This window comes from Lissotriton vulgaris, chromosome 2_1 (genome assembly GCF_964263255.1).
Source record: "Lissotriton vulgaris chromosome 2_1, aLisVul1.2, whole genome shotgun sequence".
NCBI lineage: Eukaryota > Metazoa > Chordata > Amphibia > Caudata > Salamandridae > Lissotriton > Lissotriton vulgaris.
Window position 1 is genome coordinate 1804055458 of NC_141687.1, and position 16170 is coordinate 1804071627.

General features: G+C 48.7%; 1 protein-coding gene across 2 annotated transcripts in view; it reads right to left on the reverse strand.

Annotated features, from left to right (window-relative positions):
- The window catches only part of CARS1 (cysteinyl-tRNA synthetase 1), a 395563-nt gene extending 382524 nt beyond the window's left edge, over positions 1-13039 (reverse strand). Inside the window, exon 1 of one of the 2 annotated variants that reach the window (XM_086957866.1) lies at positions 12811-13039. In XM_086957866.1, coding sequence (XP_086813992.1) covers positions 12811-12832 — 22 coding nt within the window. In that variant the 5' untranslated portion in view covers positions 12833-13039. The remainder of the gene's footprint in view (positions 1-12810) is intronic. The other variant, XM_086957867.1, reaches the window with a different exon arrangement.
- Between the last annotated feature and the right edge of the window lie 3131 nt (positions 13040-16170).

The window sequence follows — 16170 nt, forward strand, 5'->3', positions numbered from 1 at the left end:
TTTTTTCTCCATGGAATATTTTTCTGTGCGGTCTCTAAACTTTTCCTGGAAATCATAATCGATAAAGAGCCAAGGATCCATACGTGGTGCAAGAACTTGGTTTCGGGCCAGACCGCGCAGGGACACCTTTACTGGGGAGTGGTCGGATATGCCCCTAGCTTTATGCTGTGTGTCCCTAAACTGTCCGATGTGCACACACTACGTGAAAATGTAGTCTAGTCTTGATCCATTGCCATGTGCTGCTGATATATGAGTGTATTGCCTAGTGGATAGGTTATGATCTCTCCATAGATCTATGAGTCCCATTGCTTCCATAAATGTCCGCAATGGCTCAGGCCCCCTACTTGAGAGGATGGCTTGGCTCTATCTAGGTCCTGGGACATCATACCATTCATATCTCCCCCATAAGGAGAATCTCTGGGGGGTAGGTCCAGTATTAGTCTGCTTAGCAGTGGCAGCGTCTCCTCGTGAAGCTTTGGGGGTACATAGACGCATCATAAGTGAAGAGTGCGGCCTTCCCAAGTCCCCGTCAGTGCCACATATCTACCCAGAGAATCATGCCTTGTACATCCTGGTATAAAGGGCACTGCCTTCCTTACTATACAGCTACCCCTCTAGCGCCAGAGGTGAACCCTGCATGTGCTAGGAGGGTGTATCCAAACCTGTTGAGTGCCAGGTAGCAATTGCCCTTCAAATGTGTCTCCTGCAGTAGAACCAGATCAGGAGTGTCTACGCAGGTATTGCAGTACCATAGTCAGTTTAATTCGATCATTTAGCCCATTAGCATTCCATGTCAGAACCCTAGGGGCGGATGTAACCGGATTAGCCATATCCAAGCCGGGGAAAATGAAACCCACCTCCTCCTCCCCCCACCCGCCCCACCACCCATAGATTTCATCCCGGAGCTTCCTGTAGCCCATATTTCAATGTGTCCAATAGCAGCAACATCACAACATTAAACGTAAACAACACGGTCAAGACAAGTCCCCCCAACCCTCCCAATCAACGCCCCCCTCCCTGCTGATGGGTTTTGAACTACCTGCCCCCTCAACTTAGCAGAGGGCCTGTCGCCCCCCCAGAAAAAGGAAATTAGATCTGTGGCCAGCCCGTGCCCTCTCCAATCCCACACAAACCCTTCTCAATACCATAGTATCAGTTAGTTCCATGCACTTCTCAATACCATAGTATCAGTTAGTTCCATGCATCAGGTTCTCAGCGATTGTCCCTTGGCCAGATCCAGCCAGCCTGTGTCATCCCCTTGCGATGAGGGGCCCCAAAAAAAAGCGGAAACAGAACCCTCCACCCACAACAATACAAAGTCCGGTCAGCCTTGACTGGTGCGCTGGGGTAGTCTTGTTATTTGATTAGTTGGTGCTTGATTGTTTCACGGGTGGACAATTCTCATTCTTTCCCTGTAGATTCTGCGGCGTCTTGCTCTATGTCTTTGAGAACATACTGGGATTGCCTGGTATGGTTCCATTTCTGTCTTGAGCGTCCGTCCTTCCCAGAGTACCCAACTTGTCGCCAGCCATCGAGCCAGTCCCATGCCTCCTAAGGCAAGGAGAGGCAGCATGCTTTCCCATCTGCTTCAATTCGCAGTTTCGCCGGAAAGAACATTACATCCAGGAAACTGCAGCGTTGTTGTTGCACTTTGATCGTGAAATCTGGGAAGAAAGCGACTGTACCTTTTTCAAATTTTGTGGGTGGGGCGATATGTGCCATTTGCAAAATAGTGTCTATCTCGAAAGTTGAAGACCCTGGCGAATATTGACCTTGAAGGGGCCCCCCGACCTTGGCCTTCCGACTGCGACTCGATGGGCTCTTTCAATCGAAAAATAGTTTGACAGACCTATTGGTTGCAGGTGCTTAGTAATGAGTTCCTTGACAAATAGATCTGTTGCGCCCTTCCTTTTTTATCATCTAGCTGGGACTCTATCCTGTCTTGCTTGGTTTGAAACATCTGCACTTGTTGTTTGAGGCTAGCTGTATCAGTAGCTAGTTTTGTAGTGGTTTCCTCCACTTTCTTGACCCTAGTGTCCATGTTACGGAGATCTGCTTGGACCAGGGAGATTTCTATATTTACTGTGTCCAGTCTTGATTCTAGGGAGATGCAGACATTGTTGATGGCGGCCAAAATATCCTGAAGGATAAGTTTGGGCTGTCCGGTGGGGGCACAGGCTTGTACTTATGTGCTCGCGTTAGCAGTTTCTTGCTTTTCTCCTCCTTTATTCCAAGCATATTTATCCTATTTTGTTTGCAGAGCCGCCTTGCCGCCTTCCCCCAGCCATTCTGCTTTATGTGGTTTGGGCGCCGTGGGCTTGGGTCGTGGGTGTTGTACTGTATTCCCCGCCTCCTGCCTTGTGGAAAATTACCCTTGGCGGCCTATTGGGGTTCCCCTTCCTTTATTTAGTCCTCTTTTAACCACTACTCTATAGGAAGTCTTATTTGGGGGGCTATCTGGTGGTGTTCTGGTGGCCCCAGTATTTCTTCCTTATTTACTTTCCTATGACCTTTGGGTCATCTTTACTCCTCCTGATTTTGTATTTGTGTTATTTCTATTTTCTGTTGAGTCCCTGCAGGGAAGGAGAAGTGGCACCTGGAAAGAGGTGAGCAGATTTGGTACAGTATTCATAATGCTTGTCCTGTGGCCTGGGTCTTTAGGGCCAAGTGTTGCGCAGTTGCTCTCCTTCGGCATGCACCCTCTATTTTGGGCCATTCTTGGCAATATGTTACCCCGTGGTGTCTAGTAATCCGGATGTGGGCAGACTGCACCTTCATTTGCACGTCCTCCCCTGCTGTTTGCTACCCGCTGAGGCTGTTGTGACTCTAGCTTTTATCTTTGTAGCGGCAACATACTAACCGCAACTCCTACTTTCACTACTGCTGTAGGTGGTTGCTCGCTAGCCTTCGAGCCTGTGACTGCGTTTGGTATTGTCTAATGGGCCATACGTTTTGGGGCACGGTATGCTCCTGCGGTGCACTTTGGCCCTCATGTGCAGATAAGAGTGGATGGATACTTCTCTGGTCTTTATCTACAGGTGTTACATTATGGAGTGGCTCATCCCACTCTACGTCGCCAGAGGTCACCGATTGTCGTCAGCCGGGGCCATCAGTCCTTTAACTCATCTGAACCACACAGACAGCGCCTCCAGGGCCCTCCCGAGCATATCGGATCATCATACCCCATTGGGTATTTGTTGTTGTGGCGCCACAGGCCCAGCTCTGTGCTCCACTGTGGCCCCCAAGCGGCCACCTTGCCCTTATGCGCTCCTGAACCTTGCAGCCGGATTCCCACAGCCATCCACAACCAGGCCAGCAAATCAAGCTTTGGAGTGGTCACTACACTCCAGAAGTCATGGCCCCTTGGGGCAGGAGAGCCCGCTGGCCCTGGTCGTCCTCACTTTTAGTCTGTGCCCACCCTCTCTGCCGCGCTGCAGACACTCATGCAGGTATGAGTTGTTGTGCTTTTGTGGTGCTCAGCCACCAGACAACTCCGCTGTTTTCCGCCGCTCCGCAGCCGTCATTCCCTCCCGACTTGCGACGGGCCCAGCTCTGTGCTCCACGGCAGTCCTTATGCCACCTCCATGCCCCTCTGTTCTCCTGGACCTCACTGCCAAAGTCCTACAGCCATCCACACCCAGGCCAGCAAATCAAGTTTTGGAGTAGTCACCATCCTACTGAAGTCACAGCCCCCTGAGGCAGGAGGGTCCGCCGGCCCCAGTCATCCTGACTTTTGGTCGGCACCCACCCCTCTTCTGACAAAGCGCCAGCCCTCATGCAAGTACGAGTTGGCGACCTTACTTCTTGTGCTTTTGCGGTACTCAGCCGCCAGACAACTCTGCTGTTTTCCACCGCTCCGCAGCCGCCATTTCCTCCCGATTCGGGTGACTGGGCCCGTGCTGTTGGCACCGGCTCTAGTACCCCGTGCCTGGTGTTGCTCTGTGCCCCTGGATTGCACCTCTTGCTCACTCCAGGGACTATCAGTGGGTTGCAGCCCACGCACCATGCTGGATTCACGGCGGTTCACCTTTCGATGCTCATTTAGGCGATCAAGTTCGCTGCGACCGTCATTTTTTACACCTGTTCTTAGCAGCACAAACTGGATTTTCACATTGTCTTTTGATGATGTGGCTAAAAGAGACTGCTGCTGCTAGACCCCGCAGTGTCAGCGGCTCATGGTGTCGATGTCATCATGTTTTTGAGTCAAATTTATGATGGATTTGCCAGGATTACGGTGAGGGCTTCGGAGCCGCATTAGTCAGTGGCCGTTCTCACTCCCCCATACAATACAATTTTAAAGTAATCTTTCACCTGTGTAGCATTACTTCATGACCGGGGCTTAAGGAGGGAAAGATAACGGCCTTGAACGTAAGGCCTCTATATTTTCCTCGACACTAAGGTGGTGTGCATGCCTGCCTGAGCGCGACCCATTCCAGTATTCACTCAGCAAGGTGCGTATGTCTAAGACCTGAAGGTGCATGGGGTTTGTCCCTCAAGGCTTTCTGGCATTATACGTACACAGTGACACCAGCATGAGTGTGTGGTAATGTAAATGCATTGCGGGTGTAACGAGCAGGCATCTTGAAAAAGGCAATGTGTTTACAGGCAATTGAAGCCACCAGCGGCCATTTTTGTAAAGTTAATTACACATTTTTTGTTTGTGCTCGAAATTCCTGTCATTCCAACGGAATTTTATGAGACGAACGATGCGCTATGATTGAAAAGGGGCAATTTAAAGGTTTTTGATGGGAAATAATTCAAAAAATAAACAGAATAGAAAATATTTAGTTTAAAACTAAAATATATGTATACAAATGAAGGGAGACTTCTAGTACCTTAACTCAGGAGGACACATTTATGGCGGTGCGTCCCTGCTGGGACGGGTGAGTTTGTTTAGCACGAGCATCGCGCTTAAAGTTTAAATGCCCCCACGTCTCTACCGCTGAGGTCGGGGAGTGCGCGCTGTTCTTTCCCCTCAGAGCTGTGTTCCCTGTGCATTTTCCCGCTCAGGCGGGTCCACATTATTACGACGGCTGCTGCGGTCTAAATTCAACAGGGTGATTCACTGGTACCGCCCCACCGACGGCGGGGTCTATTCACATGTATTTTGATGCGCAGAGGCCCCTCTCATTGGCCGGAAGTGCTGGGAGCAGCTTTACTTTCGTTTTCTTAGGTTTCGATGTGCGTAGCCCAATTGGCCTACTTTTATGGTAGGATTGGGCTACGCACATCACTACTGCCTATTGTTTAGTTGTTTTTTGCCGATTTCAGCTAGGCTTCTTCCCTGAGCAGCACTCCTATGCATGTCAGGCTGTAAAAAGGTTGGGCCTGGAGAGAGCACACCTCCTGGATATCTGTACCTGCTATTTTTGCTCCACCTATGCCCTGAGGGCTGCAAGAAATGGTTGCTTCAGCTTATGCTGAGGAGCTAGGTACCTGGTGATTTTTTCCTTGTGCTGTGGGTTGGCTCCCCCCTTACTCTTTTCAGTATTTTTGCCTCATGAGCAAATCTATTTATAAATTTGGCACTACCATGGATGATTGGGTTACCTATGAGAAGGATGACATGGTGTATAAAGAGGAAGTGGCTAATCCTTCCATTGAAGACAATATTGTTGAGGCCCTGGACGCCTCGGTCCAGGTCTCTGTCAACAAAACCCTTGAAAAGACAGTTCCAGGAACTGTACAACAGGCGCTGGCAACTGCTCTAAAACCTATCACTAAGCAGTTCGAAAAATTTGCTAAGCGTCATGGTTTCACTGCTCCGGCAGTTCCTAAAAAGGACAGCGCAACCTCTGATTCTCAACCTAAGTCCAGGCCTAATTCCTATACCTTGTCCTCAATGCCTGCCCCTGACTCTAGTAGGTCCAAGGCTCCGGACACTGATAACGATACGGACACTACGTCTACTGACACCCCAGATGAGTCTCCTCCTAAGAAGAGGACCAAGAAGTCCAAGAATGTGGAGCCTTCGCAACCTATTTCCACCCCCTTTAACTTAAATTCTGCTGACATTGTTCATCCTTGATCTTCCGATTGGCTTCCAGCACCGTAAGTTGCAGCATATTTGCATGACAACCTCCGTAAAAGTTTCGACATGTAGGTGAGGAATAGGCGCCGTTCAGAGTGTCCTAGGCCGGACATCTCCGAGAAAGTCGCAGAGTCCCTGACATAGACTCCAGTCTGCTGACTTTCCTAAAAAAGTTCGCCAAAGACCCTAAGAAGGACATTGATCGTGCCTGGCGGGGGTGCCAGGACAAGCTCCTGGAAGTAGTGGGGCCCTTTCAAGAATCTTGGAGATGGCCTTAGAAGCGCAGGAATCTGGTGCTGCAATGAATCCGCATGTCTTGGCGGGTTGGACCCAGAGGGCGATATGTCTCTTGGGTAATGCGAATTGCGCCATATCCACAGAGCGCCGGAAGTCCCTCCTTATGAGGATGGATTCCAACCTCACAGAGTTGGCGGCGGCGGAACCAGATCCTCTGGCGGATGGCAACTTGTTCAGTGAACGTTTTGTAAAAGACGTGGCCAAGTACGTGGGCACCTTCGTGACTCTTGATAAGGCACAGTCAGGGATCAAGAGAGTCTTTCAGGCTGATGTTTTCAACAGGGCCAGACGAGGTTGGGGACACTCGTTTGGCCGTCAGTCTTTCCAAGGTCCCAGAGAGGTGACTTTGGTCGAGGCAGAGGCGATTGGGACTCCACCCGTGGGGGGACATTCTACCCCACCAGGCAACGTTTCAACAAGGGAGCATATTGTGGTGGCTTCCAGGCCCCAGAATCTTCAGGTGAGTGCTCCAGACACCTTCCCACTTCCTTTAGGCGGTCGTACTCAATTTTTCTTTCACAATTGGGTTCAATTGTCTGGATATTATGGACTGTTCAGGGTTTTCATCTAGATTTATTTCAGGTTCCTTATCAGGACAGACAGCCCAGGCAGCTGTCTTTTTCCCAGAAATCAAAGGATTGCTGCAGAAACACGCAATAGCACATTGCGACGAGGGCCCTCGCGGTTTCTGCAGCAATATTTTTCTGGTTCAGAAGAAAGGCAGAGGTTACAGGTTGGTACTCAATTTAAAAGACAATCATTACATGGTCTACAAACATTTCAAGATGGAGGGTATCCATCTCTTGGCGGATCTTCTGAAACAGGGAGACTGGATGGTCCCTCTAGACCTGAAGGACGCCTATTTATCCATTCCGATATTTCTCCACATCGGAGATTCCTGCAATTTCAGTGGAGAGACAGATTGTACGAAAATTTGGTCCTTCCTTTCGGACTTTCCTCGGCACCATGGTGCTTGCTTTACCAAGGTGTGGAAGCCAGTGATAGCCTACCACAGAGAGCAAGGGGTTCGCATGATAGTGTACTTAGACGATATACTGCTCATGGCGCAGGCAACCGGAGATTACAGTGCAGCACCTGCGCATGACCATTGCTATGCTGCAGGATCTCGGGTTTGTGGTCAAGAAAGTCAAACCCGTACTGTTCCTATCGCAGCAAATAGACTTTCTAGGCTTTTTTATAAATTCTCACATGGCTCAGTTGAGCCTCCCTCGTTCCAAACTTCGGGACATACAGAAGGATCTACGCTCTCTGTTGTCCAAACAGTCTCGTTGAGAGTCATTGCCAGGATAGTGGGTCTCCTGGCGTCATCCATTCAGGCGATCTTCCCAGGTCCCCTCCATTACCGAGCCCTTCAGAGATTAAAGATCCAACATCTACAGAAGGGTCTCTCGTATACAGACCTGGTTCCTCTGTCATCAGAGGTCCGGGAGGAACTTCAGTGGTGGCTAGCGCACGTGCAAGCGGGGAACGGCCAAGCCATCTTCGGCTCCCTTCCAGAGGTTGTCATAGAGTCCGACGCCAGCCATTGGGGCTGGGGAGGGGGCTGCAGAAATATTTCCACGGGAGGGCGGTGGTCCCTTCAAGAGCTAGAGCTCCACATCAATTGCCTAGAGCTGCTCGCCGGGTCATTCGCGATCAAGACTCTGTCGCCCATAAAAGTCTTGTGTTGCATCCTCCTAAGGATGGACAACATATCGGCAGTTTGCTACATCAACAAACTGGAAGACACAAGATCCTCCATATTACTAGAGATAGCGAAGGACTTTTGGCACTATTGCCTAAGTCACCAGATATCGGTCCTAGCCGAATATATGCCAGGCCAGTCGAATGTGGTGGCGGACTGGCACTCCCGACACCTCAAGGACTACAGTGATTGGCAACTCCAGCCTCAAGTAGTTAATTGGTTACAGGAGATCTGGGGGTCATGTCAGATCGACCTCTTTGCGTCCAGGTTGAATCGGCAGATGCCCAAGTTCTTCAGCTGGAGACCGGATCCATTAGCCCTGGCGACGGATGCCTTCACTTAGGACTGGTCCCAGTCTCTGAATTATGCCTTTCCCCTGTTCATCTTGATTCCTCGGGTGTACACACAGATAAGGCGACAGATGGCGGAAGTGATCTTAGTGACTCCGCTGTGGAATTCCCAACCTTGGTTCCTGAGTCTTCTGGAGGTGAGCTGCGACTCCCCCCAGGAAGATCCCGGAGTCCTCGATGATGCGCCAGTGCCCTCATGGAGAGATGCACCCGATGGTAGTGTCGGGGCAGCTGTCCCTGATGGCCTGGAGACTTTTAGGAATGTTGGCAAATGCCAGTACTTTTCGGAGCAACCTTCAGCCTTTATCAACCAAGCTTGGGCTCCATCCACCAGGAAGAGATATGCTTCAGCCTGGAAGGGCTGGGTTCGCTGGTGCGTGGAACAGCACGTGGATCCCATGGGGCAGGATTACCCTGCATTGTGAACTTTCTTTCTCAGAAGGCTTCCGAGGGATTGGCATATCGTTCCATTAATAATTTCCGATCCGCTATCTAGGCGGGGAATTACCAACTTGAGGGCAAACATGCAGGTATGCATCCGTTAATATGTAAGCTTTTGAAAGGTATTAGAGTAGCGAATCCACCCAAACCTAAGTATACTTCCTTATGGGATGTCTCTCTAGTTCTTTCCCTGTTTAATCAATGGCCCCAGAATGACATGTTAACCAGGAAACAACTTTCAGCCAAATTGGCCATGCTTTTATGTCTTGCGGCATGTAGAAGTTCTGTTAAGGCTTTGGATATTACAGGTAGAGTATTTACTCCGGAAGGACGTTCCTTTAACATTACTTCCAGAACCAAGACAATGTCTTGAAGTGTAGTTACCATGCTTTTCCTAGTAATGCTAAGCTTTGTGTAGTGCAATGTCTTAAGGCCTATGAGGAATGTACAAGGCCTATTAGGCCTGCTGGTATAGCGCAATTATTGATTGCCTTGCAGAAACCGTACAGCCTGTTACTGTGGCTCCAATAGCCAGATGGTTGAAATGTTATGCAAGAGGCGGGTATTGATACCCAGGTGTTTGGGGCGCATTCTGTTTGTGGCGCCATGGCCTCTAAGAGTTTTATGTTAGGCTCTACTGTTCAGGACATTATGCATTCTGCTCATTGGTCTTCAGAATCTACTTTCTAACAGTTTTATTATAAGCCGGTGGGTGATATTTCCTCTGTAATGTTTCATCAGCTTTAAACTAGCATAATACGAAGCCTCCCGTCCTGTAATGGAATAAAAAAATAGCTAGCTATCGCACCAAGAATTTTTATAATAGCTATTTTATTCTCTTGTAGTGAAAAAAAATCTCTCCCTCCCCTCCCCCCCACCATATCCCTGACCCCACTGGATTTCCCATTTATGTTATTGTGTGAGCGGTGGCCGTACTGTGTGCTCTTGCACAATTAGGTATTAACTGTTGACTTCTGCAGCGTTTTATTTGAAACTAATACGTGCCGGCCCACATCCGATTTAATACTCTGTGCACGGATGTGACAGGCAGTAGCCTACTGTCCATGAAGGCCAGATTACTAAATGGCATTTTTTAAACATGTTTAGAGATACCATGGCTTAAAGTAAAAAAAAAAATTTAAAAAAAAAAAAACACAACAACAAAAAAACGCTATGACCTGGCCAGGATTCACCAGCAGGATTCCCCATGTCAAAAAGCTTTTTTTTTTTAACATGTAGCGTGTTTAAAAAAAATTGGCAAATCCCATCCCCAGAAGAAGGTGCCCTGCTTTGAAACACACTCGCAAAGATTCAAAACTTGATGTCTAACCACCATTTAAAACTCAACCCAACTAAAACTGAATTCGCTTCTGAAAGCAAAAACTCTAGTACAAGAATGGATGGCTAACTTTCCCGTCCAGGACTATGGCTACCCGCCATAGTCGAGTGTGCAAGGTCACTTGTTATTACCCTTGACAATTATCTCAATCTTTAAAGCCACATCGCAGCTACAGCTGAAAGCACACAACATCAACTTAGGCAGCTTTGGGGCATCAGACTTTTAATCCCGGAACAAGACCTCAAAACAGTGGACCAGTCTCTCATTCTCTCCAGACTAGATTAAGGAATTACTTTTCTCTCAGGCATTCCCAAAGTTCACCTATGTCTACACAGAGAGCACCACTACATGCAGATGCACACTTTATTTTAGCTCTCAATAAATTTTACCACATTGCACCTGCCCTGCAAACTCTCCAATGGTTTCACAATGAGGCGCAGACCCAATTCGAACCTGCAGTCTTCTTTACCCTCCTATCTAAACGAGAAAGTGAAAATCTCTGGAAGAAATAAGGATAACAGAAGTGCCCAATCTCTGCTTCTGGACTCCCCCCTCCAGCCCCTACACATTCAGTCGAGAACGATAAATGAACCAGTTATTCTCTGGTAGTACCACAAGAATCTGAAACTCTCTGCCTCCTCCCTCCACTTAACCACTTGCCTAGTCACCTTCAAAAAGGCCTTCAATCTCCTCCTATTTGACACCTTGTTAATCCCTCTCTCTACCAGGATCTGAACTAACGTGGTTATGTGATCCCAGCATCTAAAATCAATGCTTTAACTGTGCACGACCTTAGCTCAACTCTTGCAATTGTCTCATGGCTAACTCCTTCACCATCTACTGATGTAAACGTCCAGGTTTAATTACTGTAACCCATGTATCCTGCCACGGTTGTAAAGAGCTCTGATGCCTTTGGTCATATCCACGCTACGTAAAATTGCAAAAATAAAATGAAAGTCAAAAGATCTTGCATAGCGAAACCTATTGGCTTTGCAAATGATTGTTGTTACAGGCTGAGCCCTCTTAACATTATAAAAACAAGTAATCATTCCCCACTGCCCCAATCAGAATTCAAATCGGTGACCCTTTAGTTACACGTCGAAACATATGAAGTGATTGCATAAACCAAATGAATTTTCTTACAAGCACAATGCATCTCCCACAGATTTGTTTAACTTTTTTTGTTATTATTTAATGTATGTGCGTTACATTTTATATGCAGGTATTTGTAGGTAAAAGGCCAACAAAATAGTTGCAGAATATTTTTTTCTTTTTAGCGTCATCTCGGACCCCGATCACATTGATCTGACGCACGGGCCATGGCACACCGGCGGTAGTTGCCATACTTGTCATGCATTTCATCCACTGTAGGAGAGTAAAACGAAGGACAAGGAGGCAGGCGGAAATATTATGCCAAACAGAAGAGAGGGTTTCAACCAACAGTTTTGTTTGAGCCGAGACCTTCACACGCCTATCACTTGTCCTCTCTTAAGGGTTGGTCCAAAACAGGTTAGACTGGCATACCCCCCATACCGAAGAGAGATGGAAGTAGGATTATAGACAAGCAGGCTAGGGAAAAGTCTGGATTTAAAATAGAGGGGGTGCTTGCGTAGGAAAGCAGACATGTCTGACAACCTTCATTGATCCTCCAAGGTCTGACTGGCCTTCCAAATCTCACCTCTCCCCCCTCAAATCCGTTCTCCACTCAGCAGCTCGCTTCATTTCAGGGTCCAAACGAAGTGACCACATCACTCCTATCCTGTATTCTCTCCGATGGCTTCCCATCGAGGCTAGAGCTATCTACAAAACGGCGTGCATTACCCACAAAGCTTTGCACTCTTCCTCCCCTCACTATCTGGCAAATAAACTGAAATTGTCTGGAGGCTCAAGACCTTCTCAGAATGCGGAAAAGTTTCAACTTGAGCCCTGCTCCTTCAAACGGGAAAAATGGATGGCACAATCGTTCTCAGGTAATGCAGTGATAATCTAGAACTCGCTTCCTCCTTTGCTCCGTGCTATCACCTCCATCCAGATCTTCAAATCTCTTTATTCCAAAGACACTTTCAGAACTAATTCCCTCCTTCTCAGACCCCGCCAGGAAGTTCCTTAGTCATTGTAAATTTGTCACTTATATATATTTTTTTGTTTGTACATCCTGTGCTTGCTGCGTTCGATATTGTGTTCCTTTTGCCTGCGTCGTTTTGATTCTATGGCCTGCTATTTTTTGCCAGGAAGTGCTTTAGTCATTTGTCATTTATATTCATATTTTTGCTCGTACAGTCTGTGCTTGCGTTTGTGTGCCTATGCCTGCGTCGCTTTGATTCTATGGCATGTTATTTTTGTTCCATTCCTGTAACAGTTCTCAAATGTAACGTAACTGGTTCTATTGTACAGTGTTCTGACACCTTCGGGTAAAAGTCCGAGCTTTATAAAAATGCATTAAATAAATAAAACGCCCCATTAAAAGGTGGTGTGGGCCGGGGGACCAGGAGAGTGCCCTGATGTCCTGTAAATTCCAGGTGGCACCACATACTATGTGTGCAAGAGGCGTCAAAGACACCGGTATTCGCAGCCAGTGACACTGAATTCACACATTTCAAGCACCCCAAAGCCCCCATCCCCATTTTCAAACGCGCCCGACACTCACTTTGCTGTCCAGCAGATTCCATCCCGGTTCCTTGTCCACCAATTCTGATGCAACATCAACAAAACGTGTCCGGAAGTAGACCCTGCAGTTTCCAGGTCACGGACGGTATCCAAGCAACCATGGGACGCGCATTAAAACAGAGTTATGCTCGCTCCTCCCCTGCTCTCGTGCCCACAGCTCCGAGAGCCGTATTATGGCTGTTTTCAGAACAGCTTCTCGGTGTGGACGCTCGGAAGAAAGAGAAGGTGCTCTGTAATTATAACACTGCGGCGGCCATACGGTCCATGCCAATATTTTGAAACTAGAAAGAGGGCGATCTAAACAAAAAAAAAACACTAGTAGACATATGTTTTAGAAAATGCAAATTTCCCGCATGAATCAAGTCTGTTGGCATATATGCTTTACTTGCACAGAAACAAAGAAAAATTGGGCAGGAACGGAATCGCCTCGTAAACATCAGACGTGAATGAATACACTCAGTTAACAAAACGGTGGCCATGATGGAGAGGTTTAGTGGTGCTAGTGGTATTTTTAGGCACTGATATGTAGTATTGATGTTTGCCTTTTATTGTTTATTATGTTCTATCTTATTAGCCATGTATCTAAGTTTCTGCTGAGATTGTGAATGTATTAGTATTATTTTGGAACTCAAGGGGTGTTGTGGAATCCTGAGGCTACGACTAGGGCCAGCGGTAGGCATGGGAGGCCTGGGACAAAACATAATACAGAGCCTCGCCCTCAGCTCAAAAACATGGGACCCCACTTGACTGTTAAAGGGTACACTTTCACAGTAAGGACACCTGCTCCTCCGGGGCCCCTTCCCCAACCCGATCACATTGCTAATATATTTTTAAGTGAGATGTCTTGGGGTGCAGTGGTGGGAGAGGGGGTAGGGGAAAATGGGTTGGGGACGTGACAGCAGCAGGGTCAACAATTATGTCAACTCACATGGACAGGGGCGATGCAGAACCTCTGTTAGCACGCATTTTCAATGCAATATGTCTGGCATTTGTGAGAGTTAGAGCGATTGGAGTTGTAAATGTTTTTTACTGATGTGTTTTGGAGTGGATGTATGTGGTGTGTAGTGGTATTCTGTTGTATGGTGTGCAGTGTCATTATGTGGCTAGAACCTATATGGTATTTAGTGTATAGGAATCATGTGGAGTGGGACTGTGCGTTCTGGAGAGAACATTTGTGGTATTGTATCTTGTGTAGTGGAGTGTTATGAAGTGGAGTTTAATAATGTGGTGTGGTGTTTATTTTTTTACGTTGATGTATAATTATGTTGTGTGGATTGTATATATGTGGTGTGTTTGGAGCACGGGTCACAATTGTTCATTAGTGTAATGTTGCTCGGCAGGAGCGACTGGGCCTAGCCCTATGGCGTACACCAATACACACAGATACAGAGTTAGCTGGTCTGGGTGGGAAGTCATGAGCGACCTCCACCCGTTTATTTATACTCCCTGGCCACGCCTGGCCAGAGAGTGATACAAGGTGTATATGCCCTTCCATGCTAAGGGTCTCTGAATACTGTATGAGCGTCAACAAGACTGCTACATCACATCCCAAATCAGTGTTCAAAACCAATCAAGAAAGTTAACAAATAAAGTCTGTGACCCTTTGACTTGGTCTCAGGTTGAGTCTCGGTTTGTACCTCTGGTGGTGGCCGCCTCGACTCGCCTGAAGGTTGTCAGGTGACGTGGTGGGGCTGGTGGTCGTATTCAATCAATCAATCAATCAAGACAATTGTATCTTTCGCTACTCACCCGGAGGGTGTCAAGGCGCTTGGGGAGGGGGGGTCCGCTACTGCTCGAACAGCCAGGTCTTGAGTTGCTTCCTGAAGGAGAGGTGGTCTTGGGTAAGACGGAGGTGAATGGGGAGGGAATTCCAGGTCTTGGCTGCCAGGTAGGAGAAGGATCTTCCTCCTATGGTTGCTCTTCGAATGCGTGGAACGGCGTTGCTGGTCGATCTTAGTTGGCGGGTGGGAGTGTAGAAGGTCAGGCGGTTGTTGAGGTACCTGGGGCCTAGGTCGTGGAGGGCTTTGTGTGCGTGGATGAGGAGGCGGAACGTGATTCTTTTGTTGACGGGGAGCCAGTGCAGGTCTTTCAGGTGTCCGGAGATGTGGTTGTGACTGGGGATGTCCAGGATGAGTCGTGCGGAGGCGTTCTGGATGCGTTGGAGTCTTTTCTGCAGTTTGGATGTGGTTCCGGTGTAGTGGGTGTTTCCGTAATCCAGTCGGCTGGTGACAAGTGCCTGGATGACCGTCTTCCTGGTCTCGGTGGGGATCCATCGGAAGATCTTTCGGAGCATGCGTAGGATGTTGAAACACGATGACGAGACGGCGTTGACTTGTCTGGTCATCGATAGGGAGGAGTCCAGGATGAAGCCCAGGTTGCATACGTGGTCCGTTGGTTTGGGTGCGCTGCCTAGGGCCGGGGGCCACCAGGAGTCGTCCTAGGCAGATGGCGATGATCCAAGGATGAGGACTTCCGTCTTGTCTGAGTTCAGTTTCAAGCGGCTGTTCTTCATCCACTCGGCTACTTCTTTCATCCCTTCGTGTAGGTTGGTTCTGGCGGTGGCGGGGTCGTTGGTGAGGGAGAGGATCAGCTGGGTGTCGTCGGCGTAGGAGATGATGTTGAGGTTGTGTTGGCGTGCGATGGCTGTGAGGGGGCTCATGTAGACGTTGAAGAGGGTGGGGCTGAGTGATGATCCTTGTGGTACACCGCAGATGACTTCGGTGGCCTCGGATCTGAACGGGTGGAGGCAGACTCTCTGGGTTCTTCCGGCGAGGAACGAGATGATCCACTCCAGCGCCTTCTCTTGGATTCCGATGTTGCTGAGGCGGTGTACTAGGGTGCGGTGGCAAACAGTATCGAACGCTGCGGAGAGGTCCAGGAGGATGAGGGCCGCTGTTTCCCCGTTGTCGAGCAGGGTTTGGATGTCGTCAGTGGCTGCGATGAGGGCGGTTTCGGTGCTGTGGTTGGCTCGAAATCTGGACTGTGATTGGTCGAGGGATTCATTCGTCTCGAGGAAGGCGGCAAGCTGTCTGTTGACGGTCTTCTCGATGACTTTGGCAGGAAACGGGAGGAGCGAGATGGGGCGGTAGTTCTTGAGGTCGGTGGGGTCTGCTGATGGTTTCTTCAGGAGGGCGCTGAGTTCGGCATGCTTCCAGCTCTCCGGGAAGGTGGCGGTGTTGAAGGTGCGGGTCCCGCAGTTGGGGTGCGATGACGGAGTCGGCCTTGTTGAAAACGTGGTGGGAGCATGGGTCGGTCGGCAAACCGAGTGGATGGTGTTCATCGTGTGGATGGTGTCTTCGGTTTTGACTGGGGTCCAGGCGCGGAGGGTGGTGGTGGGGGG